The following is a 23,566-nucleotide window of genomic DNA, read 5'->3' on the forward strand; positions in this document are numbered from 1 at the left end:
CACTCGGTCGAACGCGCACTGGCGCAGCTGCGTCGGTTTGTTACGGTGTAGTGCAACGAGTGTGGAGAGTATACGAGAGAAAATACGAGGGTGAAGGAACGAACGGGGTAGAGAACGAGGGAAGAAGGAGAGCTAAATAGCGAGAGAGAGAGAGAGAGAGAGAGAGAGAGAGAGAGAGAAGTCCATGGTATGTATGCACGTGGACTGCTATAGTGCTACACTGCGGTGGGATCGATTCGGCTGGAGGTGGAACCTCCCACCCCCATTTACAAGTCCCAATATACACCCCCGCAGCTCACCCTCCATCTCTTTCGCACCCTCGCAAAATATCCATAGGTTCGTTCGTCTATTCGCTACCACCACCCACCCTCTCTTTTTCCACTCTTGTCCTTTAACATCGTCGTGGTCGTGTTGCTTCTTGTCAGATTTTTTCCTCCCCTTCTTCCTTCTCTTTCTCTGCCTTGTTTCTTCTTTTTTCTCGGAAAACGAAGAAAGAAATACATATACACACATTTGCTGATGGTAACAGCTATGGGTACGCACGAATGTTTGTTTGCGGTGTAACGATTATTCGACGTTATTAATCGTGCATGCTTTTAAGAGTATTTTTTTCTGATTTTTTAATTAAAAATATTTGACGAAAAATGATGATCTTAACGAGCATCGTGGTTCGTTATTCGTTGTTCACTGAATATATTCTTTAGTGCGGTTGTGTTACTGCTCCTCGGATAAAACCGATCGACACGTTCTAGCGATGAAAATTATGGCACTAAAGTTTAGATGCTGAAAAGACTATCGACGAAGATGCGAAGCAATCCGCGAGACAATGTATCCGGAGCACGCAACAATGGCCGATACGTTACAGTTTATATGGTCACGCGCCCGCACGAGTGGCGCATGTTGTCGTGTGCGACGAATCAGAGTTTCACTTATCAACAAGACGCGAAATGAATGACCGAGCGTGCAACTCACAGTTATTGTGAAGTTCTCGATGCCGTTGGCGAATAGCTCTCTCGAGTAATTGACGGAATTGAGTCTGGACGAAGTGTCGATACGTAATCATGATTGATTAGCGTGCCACGATTGGTAAAATTAATTTTTGTCCATTGATATTGGCCTAACACCTTTAATATTCAAATGTACATCTGACTAAAAATAGAAAAGAAGAAAATTCCTATAATTAGAAGATTAGAGAGAGTGAATCAGGGGACGAAAATAGCCTATTAAAAATAATTTCAACCCCCGTGTAACGACCTATAAAACTCCAGTTAGTTAGTATCACAGAGTAACGTCTCGTACTGATTCGAGATTTTTAGTATTAATAGTCCGACGAAGTGTTTACAACGACCAACGCCGCACGACTCTTCTCTCCGTTGTATAGAATGGGAGGGCAGGGTGGGTGGTACATTCCACAGCTTCCAGGGAGGCCACTGAGCGCAGGAGGTTGCATTATATTCCGCTCCCTCGCTCTTATTATGCCAAAGCAACCTACACTACCGCGCGTTTACGTTGTGTACGAGACACGCACACATCGACACATAGCGTGTGTCTCCGTAGCACGACGTGTTCTTCAATCGTGTAGGATGCTAACCCTCTTCACGCACACATCGATTTCGCGATGGTACAATGGGTATATATTTCCGTGAACACCCGTTTATGCTGATGCACGTAGAAAGCAGCGGTATACGTTACTTCGCTATGTTTCTGAAATATGCGAACGAATATGTATATACGCCTCGATTTGTGATTCTCTTTTGCAAAAAGGGGCCATGAGCAAAACGAATTAGCAACTGGTATACTCGAGTGGGTGGTTTGGTTGCTGCGTTTCCTGCGAGTGTTGCGCGTCAGTAGTGCAACACGACACATAGATCGGCGAAGGGAGACGAGAAAAAGAAATACATTTTCGACCCTTGAAAAATTCGCTCGATGTGTGTTACATTTCGCATTAAGGTTCACTTACTTGATTAATGAATACCCACGATATTATTTACTCTGTCGAGCTATCATAATGGTGGTACGTAGACCATTGGCGTCGGTCGTGTGAAACTGTTTTCGTATCCTCCGTTCGCCGCGAGTGGTACGGCCTTGTCTTTCGTTGCCGCGTTGCGCCGTACTACTATACGTTGTATAGTTGCGTGCAGTGTAGTCGGGCCCGCACTATATCTTTCTATAGTGATGCGCCATAGTGGCGCGCGCAGAGAGAATATGAGAAAACGGTACCGGCGAAGCTGGGTAGAAATGGAGATAGAGCAGGAGATGCGATTGAAGAGAGAGAACGAAATGTGGATAGAGATAGATACTACCAGCCTTCGCTATAGAAAGAGACAGATGGTAAAGACTGGCGTGGGTGTAAGCGAGTGAGGGTTAGATGGGGGTAACTGAAAGATCGAGCGAGACACGGATATAAAAGCGTGGAATTTGTGTGAGTATCTTGCGAGAGAGAAGGATAGGTGGTGTTGATAGATCAGGGGAATAGGGGGGAAGAAAGAGGGAGAAATACTACTGATGAGAATGGGGTAGTGAGGAAGAGAGGAAGAAAGGAAAGAGAGATAGAGGTATGGATATGAGAGTGTGTACGAAGTACTGGTAGAAAGAGGTAGTGTTCGTGTAGGTCGTGTTCAAAGTTGTGCAGACGTGTAGGTGAAAGAGGGACGGGGTGTAGCGGGGAGAGAATAGAGGGTAGGGGAAAGAGAAAATGAGAGAGTGGGGAGAGAGAGAGAGAGAGCTTCGGACCTTTCCCAGAAAGCAGAAAGCACGACGGAGCAATATCGCAGCGTCTGCCGGTGTTGTAAAACTGCTTTGGTCTCGCGTTTCGCTTGCCCCCACGCCGTTTTAATATGCCTCGTCTCGGTCCCTCGTTCTGCCCCCACCTTGGTTCTTTGCCGCTGTAGAGTTTAGAAAAGCCGGCGGTACCTGGGGCCAAGCCGCGTTTTCGGTTCTTTTTCATGAAAATTCGTAACAAGGCCCGATCAAACTGTCTCTTTTGAATGTCTTCACTTGCTGAAAATCTGCATCGCCTCCGACGCGGGGACAAGGGCCACTGACGTTACGCAATTTTCTACATGTTGGCTTCCAGCGAAGAGAGTTAATCGAACTCCTGACAGACGGCTTCAAAGAAACTGATGTTTTGTTTAAAACAGCTAAAGAGTCGCGATTCTAAGTACTTAAGAAAAACAATTCAAATATAAGGAAGAAGCGTTGCGTATCTCGTATGGTAGTTCATAGTTTTTCTACTTGGTGACTAAACGGCAGATTGGAGAACGTTCCTTCTTTGTCACATTGCACTTACGTACCTACGCTCAGCGTAAAACTGAGATTTCGCAAATTGGGCGTCCCACTTCTGAAACTACATTCTGTGCTGCGTACCAGATAAGAGAATACGAGATCGGATATAGTGTATTTATTCCTCGATGGTAGTTTACACGAAGTACAACTAAATAGAAAATAGCTTAGCAAGTTGTACGGGAGAAACTCAAATTGTGAATCAGCGGACTGTCTCCAGAAATTCAAAATCTAATCCGATCTCCAGTGTAAATTCTGGTAAATATATGTATATATGATACCGTAGGAAAGGGAACGGGTATTGATAATCAACTTGGACGAACTCTGCCCTCTGCACTTTAGTCAGATGTTGCTTATAGAAAGCATCAGAAAACCTTACGGAAACAAACGGACTCAGCGTATACATAGAGTTGGATAGGTAAAGCGTAGTTTGATAAACTGGTTGGTCATTCAACAAAATTGTCTTCCCAGATCTCATTAACAATACAGCTTATGCACCTCCGTGCATAGGCTATGGGTACCAAGCGAATTATTTAGTCATTAGAGGAAACTTCAACGATGAAACGGGAATAAAAATAACGAAGATTAGATGTGATTAGATCAGGAAAGCGCTACGATTGCAGCGTCAATTTTTATAACTCGTATATGTATGTTCATGGTTTGCCACGCACCTGTTCGTCGCGCGTACGCTTACGAGTCGCGACGTATGCACACTCTAGTGTGCATGAGGATGGGTAAACATCGTTCAGGAGACGTGCAGAATTTCGCGATGTGGCTCAAGAACGCGACCTTGATATTCAATCCAAACGACAACAGAGCACACGGGTGGAAAAGAAATCGAACACGGGCTAACTTCAGCGCTGCTCAATTATGTGCTTACGTAACAAATCGTTCGGTTGTTTGTCGCGATACGTTGAAACGTTTAGCGTCGCGCAACGTGACGTAAAATTTCAATGAAGCTTAATTGAAAGCACACCGGATCGTGTTTCATCTTTTTGGAATAGCGCTGTTCGAGATCGCGTGTAATTAAAGGATTATCCGAGTGACCTTTTCAGTAAATCAGGGCTGTCCTCATATAGTTAGCTTACCCTTCAACGCTTGATTCATTTCCATTCTATCTCATTCAATATCAACGACGTCGCAGTTTGTACGTCCTATAATTTAGGGAGGAGGTAAATATAGACGTGCTTCATCTTAAATATTACAACGAGTACCTTGTTTTGGATATTTTGTATATTTGCGCACTGAAATTTTTCATAAATGCATAAACATTCGCAATCTAGTTATAGCAAGAGCATTAAGAAAATGTTTTGACGTAACATTTATTACGGCATCTGAAAAGTGACGAGTATTGAAGTACTGTGGTAACCGGTCGAGACTTCGGGTTCCTTTTCTGTAGGTTAATGCAGAGGTGAAAAATTCGTGTGGAAGCCATCGAGAGGAAGAACATATAACGCGAGTGTTAGGCCGCGTAGAGCTGGGAGATCTTTTTCGGTCGTTTTTTGATATTTTGTCGCGGCATGAATGTACCATTACTTTCTTGCTGAAAAAAGGAAAAATGAAGAAGAAGGAATAAGAAAAAAAGGAGAGATCGGGGGAGGAAAAAACAGAGAGAAAGACTGAAAGGAGACGAGCACAGGGTTGTCGCTGTACGCCTTCTACTTTTGCAGCGTAGCGACAATTACGGCAGTCGTGCAGCCCCGCGCAAGCGCCACGCTCTCTCGTTCGTTGAACCTCATCCGTGAGAGAAACTCGTCTCTCTGTGTGCGTGTGACAAAGAGAAAGAAAAATATAAATGTGAGAAACGAAGAAAGGCAAGTGAAGCGGAGAAAGAAGGAGTGAGGGCGAGGGAGAGAGCACGAAGAGAGGAAAAAGAAGAAAGACATCGCGAAAGAGAGAGTTGGAGTACTCGTAGACAATACCGCGCCAATTCTGCGACCAGCGCCACCTATGCAGGACTTTCCACTTTTAAAATGCATTACGTTGGAGCAAGAACCGGAGGATCGCGTTACGCGTATGAATTTTCAAACATCCGGATGGTTGCGCGAATATTTAGGTGACGATAAACTGGGTCCTGTTTAACCTTTGTAAAATTAGGTTTGAATAGTAGATTTTTAGTATACGAACCGGTTCGTTGCGCTATTAGAATCGACGCCAGGTCGATGATAAGTAAGCACTTAACCTCGTGCATGACTTTGTTTTCTGGATCGTCGAGTGCACTTTGGCGAATCTGATGGAAAAAGTAGTATGCAAGGGTAATGATAAGAATGATATAGTCACTTGGTGTACACTCACTTATGTAACGATGGAAACCTGTTTGGTATACCGTGAATATATCTTCTATATCAGTGGTTTTCATGATTGTCGTTTTTGTAAATCGATCTCGACTATTTCACGATTTAAAAACGATCAGTTGTTGTGGTTCTAAACGTGTCGAGACATTATATCACGAGCTATATCGTAGTCCTTCTGACAAACACGGGCATTACCTTGGATGTTTCACGGAGGCTGGTCAATCGTTCGGATCGATAATACGCGGCGATTCTTCGCAGTTACACGCGGCCAGATCTTCCTATTTCCTGTTTATAAGCAAGGACTTTTGTATCGGAGGTTTAGAAGAGATATACGGTGGGCTAGAGTTCTCTGTAGCTAGGCTCGGAAATGTCGCCGCATACAATGTTACACATGCAAGGGAACTGTAGCCAAGCTTTTCACCGATGATACTCGATAATCGACGACTGTCCGCCAGCAAGTGTAACGAGGTTAATTTAAATAACTGCATCGTCTAACAGTTGAATCGGAACGTGTCTACGACGCACGTTCTCGTGAATTATTTTTCTAATTTTTACTCGTGCGTTTCATAATGAATGTAACATATATACTTTGTTTTTCGTTGAAATACTCGATCGACTACTTCGATCGTATTCGAAAGCCTACTCGGTAGCTGAACTATTCCACTTTTTATCGTGAACTATGGTTGATGTCTGCTTCTTTACCCGTTTAAATTAAAAAAAGAAAGAAGAAGAAGGCTAAAGGCAGTATGTATTTAATCTAGAAAAGTTAATAATACCGATCGTTAATTTTACACGCGTGTGTACGCGTAGGCGTAACCTATGGCTGTGTGTCTCGGCCAGTGGCGTGTAAGAGTGCGCAGAAAATAGAATTACTCTAGAAAGGCCACGGAATTTCACCGATGTAATCAATGAGCGGTCTCGTTCGAAAAACTCTATCACTCTCCACTTGAATCCATTGTTCCGTCGACACGTAGGTTTTCCTCTAACTACCGTTAGGGATAAATATTGGCGTGCATGTTTCGAACATTTACAACCACCACGGGAGAATTTTTGGAAAAAGACCGAAAATAGAGGCGAAGATTGATCGCTTGGAGAGTTGAATTGCGTTCGATCGGCCCGTTGAGAACCACGGCGTTTCGTAGCACCATACACTGTATTACACATTCACAAACACGCATACTCCTACGTATAAAGTACGCGTGTACCCTTCACCAGTGCGGAGGAGAGAACCGAGGCGTCCCGAAGGTGACCGAGTAGCGGCGCCGAACGGAATCGTCATCGACGCAGCGTCGAGCCAGCTCCGCTCACTCTGCTCCGAGCTGTCGAACGCGACGCACGCGCCTCCGCTTCGCTTCTTCCTTCTCTACGAGTATACTCTCCGCACTTAGAGGCATATTTCCCTCGCTTTCTCGCCACCGAGTACTATCATCATCATCAAATGAGAGAGGAGGCCGGCTCTCTCTCTCTCTCTCTATCGAATTCGTTCCTGGGAATATTCAGTCAGTCTGTTCGTGAACGTCCACCTAGTTTTCGCAACACCAGAGAACATATTATTCCTGTTTGTTTTGCTCTCGCGCGTTTGCTTTGAATCTCTCATCGAGAAAGCCGCTTCTCCGCTCAGCTCTTCTTTCGTCTCGCACAGCCGCTTTTGCTCTTCGGATCCGTGCTGTTGCACTACACCGAGTTACGATGTCTTCCTGCTAAAACGTTCCATGTTTAATCTCGTTCGTACCAGCCTCGATCATCGTCATATATCTTTTGGTGCTCGTACTCGAAGAACACGTATCCAGTTCCACGATCTCCTACTCGTATTTTTTGCAACCATCGCTCCTGGAAAAATCTTTGTCTCGAATTATCGAACACCATTCAACGCCACGATATCGAATCTTCAGCATCCGTCTGCGTGATTTGCCGTGGCACGTTCTTCCAGTAAATGTTTCTCGAATTCGAAAATTTTCCAAGAATTATTGTAAGATCACCGATAAGATTGGCCGTTTCTCTGAAAAAGGCCATTTGCGTGCAGGCCCCGTGGGCAGTCAGACATTGTTGAATGCTCTGCTCCTGCTCAAGGCCCATACGGTTGTCCTCCATGGAGGACGCCGATCGCTCGGATCTCAGGGACGGCAGACGAGTTCGCGGACAGAATGGAGACAGTTGGAGTTGCGAAACGACTTAAAGGCTTTGCCGTGATAACGGATTGTCGAGGTCGAGCCTCGTGTTTGGAGGTTCGGTTTTCGCGAAAGAACAGAGTAGTGCGGAAGGTTCGTGGAGGGGGCAGAAGATCGTGCGGCTCGAAGGTAAAAATAGAATACAAGAAACGAAAGTAAATCAAACCGAACAGGATTAAGAAAAAAATACAGATACAAATAGATAAAAAAAAAAAAAAAAGACGAAAGAGGGAGAGATAACGGAAGAAAAGAACCCTTCTACACCTACTTTAGTCGTGGAGTTTTCTGGTATATAAGGGGTACAAGGTGCGCATGGTAACCGAAGGCAGACAGAAACCTCCCCCTCCTTCCCCATTCCACCCCTCTTTTCCTGCCAGCTTTGAATCAATAATCTCCGGCCAGGATTATATGCAGAGTCCCTTTTATATTTGGTGCCGTGATAAGAAAGATATCGACAGATTAAAGAGCACGCGGATTTGGGGATAACCGCGTAGCATTCGCAAACGTTTCTGGATACGCGATGCGACAAAATCACGGAGAACATTTATGATTGATTTATTTCCTCTTTCTCGTTGGCGTCACGTCGTGTCTTTCTCCGTTTGCCGGTGCGCGGTATCGGCGCGCGGATTATTGATCCCTCCATCCTCCTCTTCGTCCTTTTGCTTATGATATTTTGAGAAAAAGAGCCAACGCGGAAAATATGATTACCTTGAAATGACTAGGAACGAGAATAGTTCGCTTCACGGAATGATATAGCAATAAATTGATCCCGGTGGTGTGACGTCCATCGTTAGAGGATCTTCTCTACTTCTATGAAAATTCGTTTTTCAATCCAGTCGAATCTACTTTCTCGTATCCATCAGCAACGAATATGAAGTTCAGAGAATAAGATACGTTTCCTAATTTGTGGTCTTTCTTCGAACATTTGCAAATATCGTTTACTATTAATGATCGCACGTGGTATAAGTTTAATGAATTTCTGTGTTTCTTGTTTACCGCAGGTTAAACGCTCCAGATGGAATTGTCTTCGAATCCGGATCGTCGTTTAGGAGCTCAAGAAGGTTCTACCTCGGCTGATTTAGCGGAAACGGTTAGTGGTGGTGCATTGACTATAGAATCAGCGAAAACGATTGGTGCGTCGACGACAGTGTCGTCGTCAACTACATCGGAAAACGGACCAACGAAGCGCGACAATGATGCCGATTCTTTGATGGCTACTGAAGAAATACAGGATGCTACTCGTCGATCCGTCGATAACCAAGTGTTCATCAATCTAGAATTATGTGAGGCTTCGGTCGAGACCTCGAACGACTTTTCACACGGCGAAGGTCAATTAGACATCTCCGGTATGGGTCTGAAACTTGGGAAAGATAAGACGCAACTTGAAGATGCGGGTATCGATGTAGAAGTGAAATCGAACGAATCCGTGGATGAACAAGATTGTTCGACGTCGACGCCGACGCCGACGCTGACGTTGACGCCGACGCTAACGCCGACGCTGACGCCGACGCTGACGCCGACGCCGACGCCGACGCCGACGCCGACGTCGATGTCGTTGTCGGTTCAGTGTACCGAGAAACAAACAGACGATTCTAAAGTGGATGATAGTTGCGATGCAGAATGCACCACCTCATCGCCGTTGTGTAGAAAAAGACTGGCCAGCGATTTTCTGCCGATCAATGCGGAAATCAAGCGGATCGGTGTTGAAATTTCGGAGAATGAATCGAATCAAGTAAGAAGCGACGTGAGGAGGATCTCACCGGTGTTGGTGAGCCTCCGAGAGCGTACCCTGGGTGAGATATCTCTGTCGTCGAACTCGTGCCTGTTCGACGACGATGTCAACAGTCGATGCATCTCAAGGAACAATAGGATTATCGATGATTTATTAACGAGTGGTTGTAGGTTATCGACGAATGTAAGCGTGGACGGTTCTTTTCAAACGAATCACGGTTCCGAGGAGATAAGCTGTACCGAGTCGGAGCATAGGGTCTGCAGAGTAGCGACGTCGCCGGAAGGTGAATGTACCAACGGCAGCGTCGAGGAGGCGCTGGTAGAAACCTGTAAAAAGCTCGAATACTCGGACTCGTTTATTGACGAGGATTCTTGTTGTTCGCTGTCGCGCGACAGCCCGGAGAGAAATCTCAGCAAGTGCCAGGAACCGAAACAGTGCGAGGAGCCCGTCGAGGAGTGCTCGTGTAGCGACACTATGCCTACGAATAGTGCTTGCACAGCATCGGTTATACACAACAAGCAGTTGACTGAAATAATGAAAAGTTCGTTACCCCAATTAGTGGTTAAGATAGATCACATTAATGTGTCGCAGTACTTCTCACCGGAACAGAAAGATGCGAAATATATGACCGTCACCTCGAAGAAGAAGCAGAAGAAGAACACCACGTGCAAGGCTGATGATAGCAACGTAGATGTAAGGATTGATTCCAAAGATACGTCGAAGAATGTATGTTCCGTTGAAAGGCGAAATTGCGAGATCAGTGTCCAAAAGACTGAGTCAGAGGACCATAAGGAGGACGATTCTCCTGCAGTATTCGATCTGTTACAGACCAAATTGATAAAATCAACTCCCATTATCTCTATGAAGGAATGCAAGGTGATCTTGCAAAGGATAACATTGCCGAAAACGGTAAACGCGACGACGGAAGAGAAACCGGAAAAAGAAGAAACGCCAGTCACATCGGTAATAGAGAAATTAGCAGAGGATGAAGAAGTCGTGTTTTCCTTGCCTTTACCCTCCACGGAGGATTTACAGCCGTTGAACAATTTGGATTCGTCTGAAACGACACCAAGTTCACCGGAGATGTTGGAACATACCACGGATGTCCCAGAAGCTATTGACACAGAGACGGAAACCGAAACCGGGTCCGATAGCTCCGAAATGTCAACCACGACGAATGTACGTGGATGTGAGGATGATACCGCTTCTGATCAAATATCGTGCCAGGAGAACGAGTCCATGTGCTGCGTTGATATTAATCCGGAGATCATATCGAGGTTGGAGCCAGAGAGGCCGGAAGCTTTTACAGAAGATTCAGCGGAAAGTCTAGCGCTTGCCACTGGTGCGCGGGACGAAGTTAGATCGGATGGAAGCGATTCTGGTTTAGGAAGCGAGATACCCGGTGATCCTGGGCCTGCACCGGTTCCCGAAAGCGATTCCGAAACTTCTTTCTTGGATAGGATACCTGATGATATTCTCTCCGATAAAGAAAAAGGTAATTAAACGCATCGTTATTTGGTGTAACTTCTTTTTTCCATTTGAAAATGAACAAAATATATTTTATAAATACTTATGTAAAAGAATTTTTTTGACAAATTAATTTTAATAATTGTGATATTGGGTTATAAAAGATATGTCAATGTATTTCTGAATATGCGAGAATATGATAGGAAAATACAAAGTATGATATTCTTTTTCAGTTGTGAATCAATTGGACAGTTTTGTACCGAATGTGGGTGTACCGGGTACACCACAACCACCATTGACGAATTTTCGGAGTCCTTCAAAGAGTAATTTAAAACGAAGATTGATAGATTGCATGGACGAGGCTCCTAGTCCGAAGAGAAGCAATACGGAAGAATCCATGAAAAAGAAACGCAATATTCAATTCGACGCTGTCACCGTGTATTATTTTCCCAGGGCACAGGGTTTCACTTGTGTACCTTCTCAGGTACATATTTTATACAATACAGATTTTATTTCGAAGAAATACTATAAATATTACGAAGAATATACTAGTGTTGTAGTATTAATGACATATAGTATGTATGAATATAACGTGGTAAATCGATTTATTTTTCTTAGGGTGGCAGCACCCTTGGCATGAGTGCGACGCATACTCATGCAGAACGGTTCTCGTTATCGGAGCATGCTGCTGAACAGAGGCGAATTCATCGTGCTAGACTAGCTCAATTGCGCTCCGAGCGTGCTGCAAATTGCGTATCGGAAGCAGCCTCCAGCTCCGAGGATCCCAGCGATGATACGGACGAGGAACAAAGTGATAACGAAGAACTGGATATCGATAGTTATTATTTCCTGCAGCCAGTACCTACGTGGCAGAGACGAGCTTTACTTAGGGCGGCTGGAGTACGTAGAATAGATGCTGTCGAAAAAGACGAGTGCCGTGACATTAGAGCTAGCAGAGAACATTGCGGTTGCGGGTGCAAAGGATATTGCGATCCAGAGAGTTGTCCTTGTAGTCGAGCCAATGTAAAGTGCCAGGTTAGTAGATCTATACTAAATACTATACGATAGAGTCACAGATTTTTCTAAGAAACAACTAAATGATACGACTGTGATATATGTTAATAGGTTGATAGAGCGGGTTTTCCTTGTGGATGTACCCGAGATGGTTGTGCGAATAGTTCAGGCAGGATTGAGTTCAATCCAGTACGAGTGCGAACGCATTTCATTCACACTCTCATGCGCCTGGAGTTAGAAAAAAAGCAACGAGAAGAAGAGGGTACGGATCACGACGCTTCCGACAATCAAAACGGCAGAAGTCCTTTAAGAGAAATCAATTTGGGATCCGTGATGGAGAATAGGACCACAGAATCGTGTTTGAACGGTGGTGGATTTACGACGCTTCATTACGAAAATCACGACGCTAGGGACGGCGGGACGAATTGTCAGCCAGAAGTACCTGGTACTAGAGAGGATAGTCTGGATCTTTACGCAATTAGAGACGATTGCTATCCTAACGAAGACACTGTTGATGGTACGCAGGGACCTCAAAGGAAACTTCATCCTGAGTTTAGTCAAGCTTTTCAAACGTTCTCAGGCCAAACAAGTACCGGAGTAAACTTTCAACAGCCTACTTATCAGGACTATCAACCTTACGCTAACCTTCCTTCTACATCTAGGGTGCAATTTCAGCCGCAATTCCAAACGGTGCCAGGAAATCCAGGGTTCTCACACTATGCGCCTTATGGGCAAGACGCCGGATCAATTCAGGGAAACTGCCAGGTCCACCCCGGACAACACTCATCCAGTTACGAAACTAGCTTTGCCCAGGACGAAACAACCGGATCACAATACACGAATTTAAATTCGGTGCAGCCGATGAATACAGTGGTTCAACAAATAGGTAAACTAGAACCATTTTCAGAACTTTTATCTGGTAGATATTCGTACTATGGTGAAATGGAGCCCGCGGCTCATGGTACTTATCACGGGAATGGAACCAAGGTCGAGGTAGAAAAGAACCAAGGTAACGAACAACAATCGGAAAGTACGGAAGAGTGTGACGAAAACTTTGGGGAAATTATTAAAAAGTCAATGGTTGAGACTGTATCCGCCTAGGTTAAACTGTAGATACGAAGAATTGTCTATCTGCGAATCCGTCAAATCGTTTTTGACCCATAGTGATTTATAACGAAAAATAGAATTTAACTTTCGTCATTGGAAACCTTGCAAATGAAAAAATAAGAAAAGAAGAAAAAAAGGATAACGAAGAAATATCTCAATAAGAAGGTGCTGGCAATTTGACCAGATAGACTTCCATGCGTTAGATAAATCCGAGTAAATTGTTTATGTGGTTTTCGAATAGAACAAAGGTTCTTCTCGAGAATCACTCGCGTTTAACTATGACGAGTCCCGTGGATGTCGTTAGAAAAATTATACGTGTGCGTCCGCCCGGGATGGAAACTTGAGACATTGTCCTTGTTCCTTTATTATAAGATTGTCGATTGTGTAATTGATCGAATGGATAAGACGATGTTCTCAATAAACGTGAAGAGAATCCGGGGCCGCCAGTTCGGTGAAGGATTTTCGGGGGAAGGTCTTCGTCGAAAATCTCCATGAACAGTCTCCTTGAAACGAAGTTGCAGAAGATATTCAACGAGGTTGTGACCAAGAAACAACATATGGGATCAGTTTAGATTGCAGTTTATAATACTTAACTTTAATATTACGATCGCGGGCCTTGTGTCTTTGTAAAAAAGAACAGAAAAAAAGAAGGTTTTTTCGGATCCGTGTGACAGCTGCGATAGCGAACAACTTAGTATTTATAGCGAATTCGAAAGATGTTCGCGTTGCTGATTAGAAAGGAAGACAGGCACATGATTGTACACACAAAACACATATATATGTGACCACGAAATGTGAACGATTGTGATACTCGTGCATATGAAAATGCAGTTTGCCAGGATCGTAGGTTAAGAAAATAAATTATGGGACTTTTTTATGCCAGTTAGTAAGGGATCGAGTTTGAATGGTTTTTCAATCAATAGGCGATACAGAATATAGAGATTTTCCGTCGTGTTGTAATAAATTCAGAAGCATCACGGTTACTTACATGTTTCCAATGTTAGAGGAACCATGATTGGTTGGCATACCAAGCGCACGCTGTCTACAGAACATATAACGTTTAAGGTCTCATATATTTTTTCCATTCTTTCACATGGCACCTTGAAATTGCAGGTCCTTTTTTAATATCACGCACATCATGCGAAGAATAGCAAAATGTGAAAACTTTTTAACGAAAATGTATAAGTTATCGATTATTGAGGATTCTCGAACCCAAATGATCAACGGCTCAATTTTGTTGTCTGTCTATATTCGCAATTTCAAGGTAAGAGCTAACACGAATAAGTTAAAGAAAAGATACCCGCGCGAGGTTTTCTCATTTTTTGAAAAACTATTGCGGTAAACAAAGTCTGATGGCAAATATTATCTCGTTCGGATGTTGTTTTGCACACCCATTGTTATTCACCTTGTAGATTTTCAGACATAGACCTCTTTAGCATCCCGGGACGTTGATCGCTATACCCACGATTGATTAAAATATAACACGTAAGAAAACAATGATAAGACGATAGTATTAAATTTATACATACTTATTGGATGTGTCAGCTCCCAAGCACTTTTGACTATCTTCTATTTCCGTATTTTACACTGTGTTCATCGTCGCTGATTGGTGCCTAAAATCGTTACGTTTGTTGTCAGTGTACAGTGATAACGAAATCTCACTATCGAAAATAGAAGAAACGAAAGGAACATAGATTTAACGTGTTGAAACATTGCGAGGGATGTGACACCTCCGTATGACATAAATATACATATAAACTACACGTATGTAAGTAACTTTTAGAGTATTTGAGTAAAAAAAGGCATACCTAGTTGATAGCGTTTTATTAAATGTTGTGAAAAAGTCTCTTGTCTACCGTGTAATGTGTTGTCTTCTTATGTGTGTGTCGTTTCGTTTTTTGTTATTTCGTCTTTCTACATTCACGATACCATTCCCCAAGATCCTTTGTTTATTTTATCGTTATTATGTTGAAAGCAGTTCATGAAAAATCATATTTTTTATGTGATTCTTTTCAATATATTGTTCATGATCCTGTCTTATTAATTACTTTAGTTGTATAGGTATATCCGGCTGTGTAAGTAACGCAGTGTAAAAATATTCTTCCTACCTTTATTATATCCTATTTGTCCTTATTTAATGTTGCGATAACATGCAATTACAGGGTACTAACATACATTTATTACCATTCACATGAACGAAGCCGGAAATCTTACAAAACATCGTAAATTAGTATTAGCGATTTGTCCGCGTAAACTAAAATTAACACCTCTTTACAATGACAATTTAAACATACCGCTAAATTACTCTTCAAATTTCCTGCCTTAGAGCGTAGCTGCGCGCGCACTACCAACATGGCGTCCGTAGCGGGAATCCTGTGCATATGTGGTGACGTTTATTCGCGATATTATTCAAATTACAAATTACTTCCGAATTAGTAACTGATATGGGCGACTAGTCTTCAAAAAGATAACACAAACGACTTGGTCTGTATGACGATATACTCCAATTCCAAACCAATCGTTTCTACCTGCCGTTCGTATGTGATTTGGGGTGGGAGGTGACGTGTGGAAGGGAAAGCATTAGCAAGTTGTTGAGTTGAGTGTCGCTGGAAGTTAGCGCCTGCCCGTGAGCCTGTACGGAGGTTAGTTTGGTTGGTGCGGTAAAATTTCATATTCGGGCTTTCTTCCTTCTTGCTCGGTCAATGAAATACGAAAATCGCAGATTAAATCGAATGGAAGTGGCGTGTGGTGCGAGACGCGTGTCGATGGCGTAATTAAAAAAAAATTTGCTTTCGTTTCGAACGGTGAATACAACGGCGTGCTAGTGTCGTTGACGTTTCATGTGTCAGTGTCCTCTCTCTCTTTCTCTCTCTCTTTCTCTCCCTGTTTTCCTCTCTTACGTCTGCCCTTTCCCGTCTCCGATCCTTTTCTATCTCGTCCCTTTCTATATACGTTATAACCATCGCACCAAGCCGCGTTCGTTGTTGCAATGCCAGATGACAGGTGCGAGGCGCTACCATTGGTGTCTATTAACGAGTCCTTCGAGTGTCCTGCGAATTTAGGATACGCCGCAGAATGACGAGCGTAAGGTTGTTCTACCGGAAGGGCGGAGAAGAGGACCGAAGACGACGACCACGACGACGATCTCGAATTCCCTCGCGCTAGCGGTGGGCTATGAGCGCTGACAATGGGGACGACTCCTTGGTAATTATCATACCTTTCTCTTTTTTATTGCTCCCTCTTGTTCCGTCTCTCTGTCGCGTCTGGTTCCGTGTCCGTGTATCGTGGCCAGCGAAATACACAGGTGACAGAGAGCAACGCGCGGCTTCGCCGTGCGGAAATAATCGTGGATTTGAAAGCTCTTTCTGTCTCTTTCTATCTTTCCTTCTTTCATCTCTGTCTAACGTAAACGCGGTCACCGAAGGAAATATTCCTGCTGGCGGGAATATTCGTAGGAAACATATGTATGTATGTATTTCAGTTTAGCGTATTGGGAATGATGTATTATAAAACAGTCGGTCGCGAGTTGAAAATATTATGAAACGACTGACACAAGAAACGTTGCCTTATCGTAATTTTTTTACGTAATCAACGAAACAGGAAGTATACGATACAATGTTTAAACAGGAGAATCGTAAAATTGCAGGGTTATTGTCGTCAATGTCGTCAGCGTAAGTTGATTTCGATTTACCTTGTAACGATCTTCGACCTTTTGACAATTACTAACTACGCTGACTAATCAACTCGTATGGGATTCTAGCCGGGAACTGACGTATTCATGTCGTTAAAATTCGGTAGTTACGAAGAATAAAATTTAACGAGTTTTACGAACGTTTGTTGTCATTTTGCCTGATTTTATATAAAGAGTGCTATTACTACCGATAATTTTTGTACATAATGAAATAATATGTTTAGATCTGGAAAAGAAGAAAGGTCATAGATTGTATCTCTGCCCCATCATGTACAGTGTTAATTGCTAATAACTCAGATGTTGTCACGTGTTTTTCATCCACGTGATCCGAGTGGACAGATGAGTCTGTACCGAGTAAAAGTAATTTCTTGCGGCTAGTGATATTTCTTGCTCGATAGCCGGAGTTGTGAAACTCGCTTTACGTTTCGTAAGTTCGCCACCGGTTAGCCACAAGACAAAATGGAACGAGAGTAGAATACGATTTTCGACTAAGACGTGGTTTTAACCTTAATGCGTTCTTTCGGCCATTTTAGATCATATCGTATTCTTCCAAAATTACAAAAATATTTCAAGCTCTTAACCATTATCCAAGAGGTTGGATCATTGTTGTTATGAGCGTTGAATATTTTATTTCATAACGATTGAAGAGACCTGTACTCCTATGTGATAATTTTTACGTTAAAGATATCGGAGAAGATTGAAACATAAAATTTCGAGAGTCGCAGCAAAGTCAAATAAGTTTACTACATTCACTTAAGGATTACTTAAAGATCATATGTTCTTGTTTGTCTTCTTTATGATAATTTTATTCAAATTTTATTCTAATTTTATTCGCGATATAAGATGTTCCATGTTCAAGTATGTTTCGTTGACCTTTCCTCTCTTGCCTCGTGGACAAAATCGTAATGCAGCGGACAGCTTGTAGTTCGATGGAACACGTTCAATAACTCGAGAGTCAATGAAACTTGCGCACGCCTCGCGCACGCGAAGGTATGCTTACTATCGAGGGATGCCGTTCTGTTTATGTTAGAAATTAATCGGTCGACCATATCATTCTCGTGTGTTACATACCCTCGTTGCTTCACGGCTTGTAATTGGAACGTTGGAATATTATTCTTATTCCCGTTGTTTACAACTGGAACTGTATTTGACCGATATTGGATGACAAATATTTCACGTAATAGATGTTTATCGATCTTCTGCATAACCAACGTTCAAACAATAAGAATTTACGTTTATATAACTAGGTCCCATTGGCAAGAGCAAAAGAAATTATTAACATTTCTATGTACCATATTGTAGATTATATGTAGGAAAAGATATAAATTCATTTAGCTTTTCTTATTCTCAGACTCGAGTATTTTCTCAAGTATTTTAATAAAAAATTCCGCTATACCGAGCGAAATTAATGAATAATTCAAAATTTAATTGCTCTTATGTTCTTTGAAAATTTTATAGTTTCAAAGTGCAAAAGTCCTTAATCTCCTTATTTTTGTAGCCTCTAGTACCTTCGTTTGTCGGTAGATGAAACGTTGTCCGGATAGTTTCCTTCTCGATCGCGTTGACCGTCTATGAGCACTCGTAGCTGCCGATTCCTTGGCGATCTCGTACGCTCTGCCTGGCGCTATGAGAAAGGCAGGGCGGCATAACGCTTATGAGAATGCAAAGTAATACGTGTCAAGTCTAACGAGGCGCGTCGCGGAATGCAGGAGGCGAGAAAGAAGTGCGGGCATCGCGAACGCGTACGTAAAGAGCGGCTAGAACTCTTCAATACAGGATGTTCCAAAAAATATTGTAAATTTAATTGCATGAAAACTGATTCCTCGTTTAGTTAAGTCTTTGCTATTCTTTAATAAATTATTAACCTATAGAAATACATTGATCATGAAAGGGGTTAAACGATAAAATCTTACTGAAAACCTTATTCATCGTACGATAACTAGATTAATTATACGGAGAAATATTTCTGCTTGTTAAATAATTTATAAATGAGAAGGTTAATATATAGTAACGTAGTAAAAATTCAATCGGCAATGGACGTGTTTTAACTATAGATATGCCAATTATAATATACATATTAGTCAACTTCTCAACGTTTGATTCTTCTTTCAAGCGTTCAGCATAGAAAAAAACATGGAAGAGAAAGTTACGCTCATTTTTTATACGCAATATGTAGCATAGTACAGCTTGCCCGCGTTCTCGCCAAACGAAGATACTTTCGATTCACTTTTTGGAACACCCTATATCTGTATACTTTGATTTCCGTGTTGGGTCACGCTTTCATCGAAAAGGAAAGGGAGCACGTTCGTGGCTCGAGCAAACTGTGACGATTCAGTGGTGATATGTAAATCCGAATATTTGACGTATCGCACGTCCCGTGATTCAAGATGCAGTTACACAAAGAGGTCTATTTCGTAGTTGGAAGTTGCTCCATTGTTGGTTCGAAGACCTGGGAGATAGGCTCCGGGACACTCCTTCGGGAAATACGTCTTCGGACAGATGCTCCTCGATAGAACAAACAAGGAATTTGTGCAAGAAACTCGAACGATAAACTAGTCGATCCGGCGCGTTCGATAGATGCTGGACGTGCCAATACCACGGGTACTGTTACTTCTAGTTATCCGACTCAAGGTGAAGAGAAAATCTACCTTCGTAGAAAAAAGTCGACCAGATGAGTTCTTCCAATTTCTTGCGATCTTTTCTAGATTTTTTCTTACATTAAATCGTATCGCCGTATAGACACAGATTAATCTCTTGTTTTACGATTTTCCTTCCGGGCATATAACGTTGGAGCCTTAATTATTTTGATATTTTAAAAGCACAGTAAAATTTCATTTATTTGAACTATCGAGGGACAAACATTTCAATAAAATCAGAGTTCAACGCTTCTCTTTGCTAGCTGTAATTTTTCATTCATATATTTTCGTGAGTCCTTGTATGTATAAACTCGCTTTTATACAATACGATATAAAAATATTTCTTGAAAAAATGATTCTAGTGGCAATTACGAGATATGGCTTGAGACTTTTGCACGCTTTTCTTATAGTACGATGGAAAAGACGCGAGATGCTCCAATTCTCCGGTACGCGCTTCGCACGAATCAATCTTCTCACGAGCGTGGTTCGATCGTGAGAAAGGCGGATATTCATTCAGAATTCAGTACGAAACGAGAGGAATCCTTTCTTTCTCTCTCTTTCCCTCTCTCTCTCTCTTTCTTCGCATCTGTCGCTTTCCTCCCCTCCTTCTTTGTCTACGTTTCCCGCGGTGATCTCTGTTCCTCGTCGACGTCGACCGAACGGAAACGTGAAAGTAACCTGGACCACTGGATACGTTGCACGCGGCCACGCATTTCTCCAACCTGAAATCGATACGACTGGACTATGCGAGAGTCCATCTCACGAGTAAAACACCCATGTGAGAAAAGGATAGAGAATCGACCTACTGAATTGATACGGATCCTTGAACGCGTGAATCCTGTGGCGACTGGATGGCGAATGAGACGAATTTTAACATGTTAATCATCTATAAGTTATAATTTATTGCTAGACTCTCAGTAACAGGTATTCATGCAAGATTTTCTTTGTTTTTATGAGCTTATAGAAAGATAAATAAAATTTTAAGTAGGTAAGGAAAAATAGTATATATTTGTTACGTCCGGTAATCTAGAATCGTAAACCAGAATCCATTTCTTGATCGAGGCGGTCAAACATAATTAGCCGAGCCGCAATAATTCTAAAGAACTGTTACAAAACTAAGCGTTTATATTTTACCGTTAGGTCCCTTAATTGTTATAAAATATATTCAAGTCGAGATGTTCCTTATGGTTATTGATCCATCAGCTAAAAAATGGAAAGATTGGGTTTTTCTCAGTTCAACGGTCATTTCGATCCGCAAGCGGCCGGTGGTGGGGTGACCAACCCCCAGCAATAATTTTCCTCTGCGACAGTATCGTCACCGAACTTCTGGTTTGTCATCCTTAGATCAGTCGACATCTCTTGACTGATTTTTCATTTTTACCTCAGTCAACATCTCTAGAATGATTTTCCACCCTTAGATCAGTCATCTATTTAACTTATATCTATACGCACGGAGCGTAACTGTCTATGTCTAGAAAGTTGTTGGAATAAAATGTATATTGTAACCTGTTACTTGAGCGTTATAATCAATTCAACCATCTTTATTATCCTAAACGAAATTGGAGGATCGATCATTTCATGGCGTCGATTCTCTGATCGTAACGGAAATTTACGACTCCCGTTGACGCGCTTCCTCGAGATCGCGTCTCTCCGCGAACGATCGAACGATATTATTGAAATATTTGGATATTGAGATATTAGGACTGATACGTCATACTGGAATTGGCCTCAAATATAATTGAAAGGATATTTATTCTGTTATAAAATTAGAGAGTCGCTTGACAAAAATAGAATAAACTTCAGTATCTGAGGAAGATTCACTGTGGAAATTAATAAGCATCGTGTGTATGGGAATACAAGCCTTGCCAATTGTTTTGTAATCGCGTGTCTCACGGAGAATTTAACTCGTGCCTTGTTTAAGATATTAGATCTACTTAAAGCCTTTAACGTGATTTTCTGTGTCGATGAAGGACAACGTCTCCCTTAACGAGACGAAGGTTATAATATTCAAGGCATGTGCGTGATCCTAAACGAAAATCACAGAAACAAAACAGAATACATAAATATTATAAATGTTATCTAAAAATGTACTTATCGATTTTTTGTAGTGTTCAAATGGCGTTCGAATAATACAACGATTCTCGGTGATAAAATTACATTATGCGTTTTCTTCTCTGTTACTCGCAGATTTAGACGATTAGATCGAACGAAATTACAAAGTCACGAACGAATGTCGATCGCATTCAGTTCTGCTACTTTTATCGCTGTTTTAAGATGATACGTAATGCAAGAAATATAAAACTGAAGGAAAAGTGATTCGTCATGATGTTAAAAAGAGAAATATAAAAATATCGACGTCTTGGTTTACATTTAAGAGGTTTGAAACCGCAAGGAGGCCAGACCTGCGGACGTCAATCATGGAAGTGTATCGTGGCTCGAGCAGTTTCTTATTGGCGTTGTGAAACTGCTATCGGCTACGAAAGTCGAACGTTTGTACAAATGGCCGGATTACGATTAGAGAGATTAAAACATCCGCTTTTACTTTTGCGGAACTCTATAGACCGTCTCGGTGGACGAATATTGGTTGTTACTTAATAAAGTATATAACTTGCTGTTGCAATTTGAAGGGAAAATTGCTGTGTAACGATTCGAGATATGAATGACTTTCTTTTTTCTATCCAGTTGCAATATTGCCTATGGTATCAATATCTTTCGTTACATATTTAAGCAACAGTCTTAGCGCCAAAGATACTTTCTATTCAATAGTTCCATATTTTTTGTGAATTATATTCTTCTTTTAAAATAATCAAATAGTCCGTGACTTCTGTCTCTCGTATTTGCATGAAAAATCTTTGTATAAAAGAACTTCCATTACTTTTATATTCAACGTTCTTCTTTCTTTTCTTATTCTAAATTTTCTTTTATAGTAAAGTAAACGACTATTGAATTAAAAATAGACACGTTTGTCTCCAGTGAGTTACTACAATGCGTTAAGATCGAAGTTTACCGCCAGGGACTTGACCGACTTGAACCGTCCAACTCTTTCGACAGATTCGACCTTGATCGGAATATCATTTCCGCGAACATCGGTATCATTACGACTGCAAGTCGTAACACTTTGTCGCACGATCGGAACAAAAATACATCACTCTTTATCGATGCTTATCGATATCAAAAATATCGTTTGAACACCTGGCAGGTTAAGCAGACCACCATCGAAGCGATTGGTTTTCGTGCAAACGTAAAAACGTGATTCGTGGGTCGCGCGTGGGACACGCACGCGTCTCCGTGACTCACAACACCTACATACGTGAGTCTGAAATCGCTCAAGGTTTCGGCGTGGTGCAATTCGGCCAAGCAATTTCGCGCGTACCACGATAGACAGAGACGATGATTGTAAAATAAAAGGACATTGTATATTTGAATGGTACTGGCCAGACGAATCAAATCGATCACAGGCGAAAAATGTGACAAGTCACATCAGTCATCTTTTAAAAAAGGAGTAATTTCAAAATTCATTACATCGTCAATCGATCTTCAACGCTATTTTTTCGTTTGATCTTTTAGGATTAAATATCGTGTTTTGTCAACCTCTGGAACATTTACAAGATATTAATAACATTATTTATTGTATATGTGGACCAATATTGATTAAGTCAAGCTATGCCACTAACTTAAGGGGGTGTCCTGAATTGGAATGTTCTGAAACAGCGTCTTTTTGTGATTTTTCTTAGAAGGAAGAAAGAAATGAAGATATTGAATTTTGAGGTATGGTTTTATATATTTAACGAATACAAAAAAATTTTTTTTAAAGTAAAGAAAAGAATTATAACAGATTTCTAGACCCATTTCATGGGCTGCAGTTTTCAATCTGTGTGAGAGATCCACCTCGTAATTTTTGACCGCAACAAAAAACCAAAAAAGGATTAAATTATTATATATGTTTCTTCTCGATGAACTAAAACAGTTCGTCAAAAAGTTTATTTAAATAATTGTTATAGCTCCTTAAAGTTTATTTTTTCTTTTTATAACACACATTTTTTCTTTATACCTGCCAAAATTTTTAATGTCACACTATTTCCTGCCTTTTTTTTTAGTTCATCGAGAAGAAAAATATGTAATAATTTAATCCCTTTTTGGTTTTTTGTTTCGGTCAAGAATTACGAGATGGATCT

General features: G+C 41.7%; 2 protein-coding genes across 9 annotated transcripts in view; both read left to right on the top strand.

Annotated features, from left to right (window-relative positions):
* The window catches only part of Axud1 (AXIN1 up-regulated 1), a 33,702-nt gene extending 18,792 nt beyond the window's left edge, over positions 1-14,910 (top strand). For 3 of the 6 annotated variants that reach the window (XM_069109158.1, XM_069109157.1, XM_069109156.1), the window contains 4 exons: positions 8,746-10,971; positions 11,177-11,427; positions 11,562-11,978; positions 12,069-14,910. In XM_069109158.1, coding sequence (XP_068965259.1) covers positions 8,760-10,971; positions 11,177-11,427; positions 11,562-11,978; positions 12,069-13,058 — 3,870 coding nt within the window. In that variant the 5' untranslated portion in view covers positions 8,746-8,759 and the 3' untranslated portion in view covers positions 13,059-14,910. Of the gene's footprint in view, positions 1-6,886; positions 7,874-8,745; positions 10,972-11,176; positions 11,428-11,561; positions 11,979-12,068 lie in introns of those variants that run through there. The other 3 variants (XM_069109160.1, XM_069109161.1, XM_069109159.1) reach the window with 3 other exon arrangements.
* Positions 14,911-15,539: 629 nt separating this feature from the next.
* Positions 15,540-23,566, top strand: part of Rgl (Ral guanine nucleotide dissociation stimulator-like) — a 43,665-nt gene continuing 35,638 nt past the window's right edge. Inside the window, exon 1 of one of the 3 annotated variants that reach the window (XM_069109168.1) lies at positions 15,540-16,268. In XM_069109168.1, coding sequence (XP_068965269.1) covers positions 16,239-16,268 — 30 coding nt within the window. In that variant the 5' untranslated portion in view covers positions 15,540-16,238. The remainder of the gene's footprint in view (positions 16,269-23,566) is intronic. The other 2 variants (XM_069109169.1, XM_069109171.1) reach the window with 2 other exon arrangements.

Source organism: Bombus flavifrons, chromosome 3 (assembly GCF_040668555.2).
Source record: "Bombus flavifrons isolate JBK064 chromosome 3, iyBomFlav1_principal, whole genome shotgun sequence".
Classification (NCBI taxonomy): Eukaryota; Metazoa; Arthropoda; class Insecta; order Hymenoptera; family Apidae; genus Bombus; species Bombus flavifrons.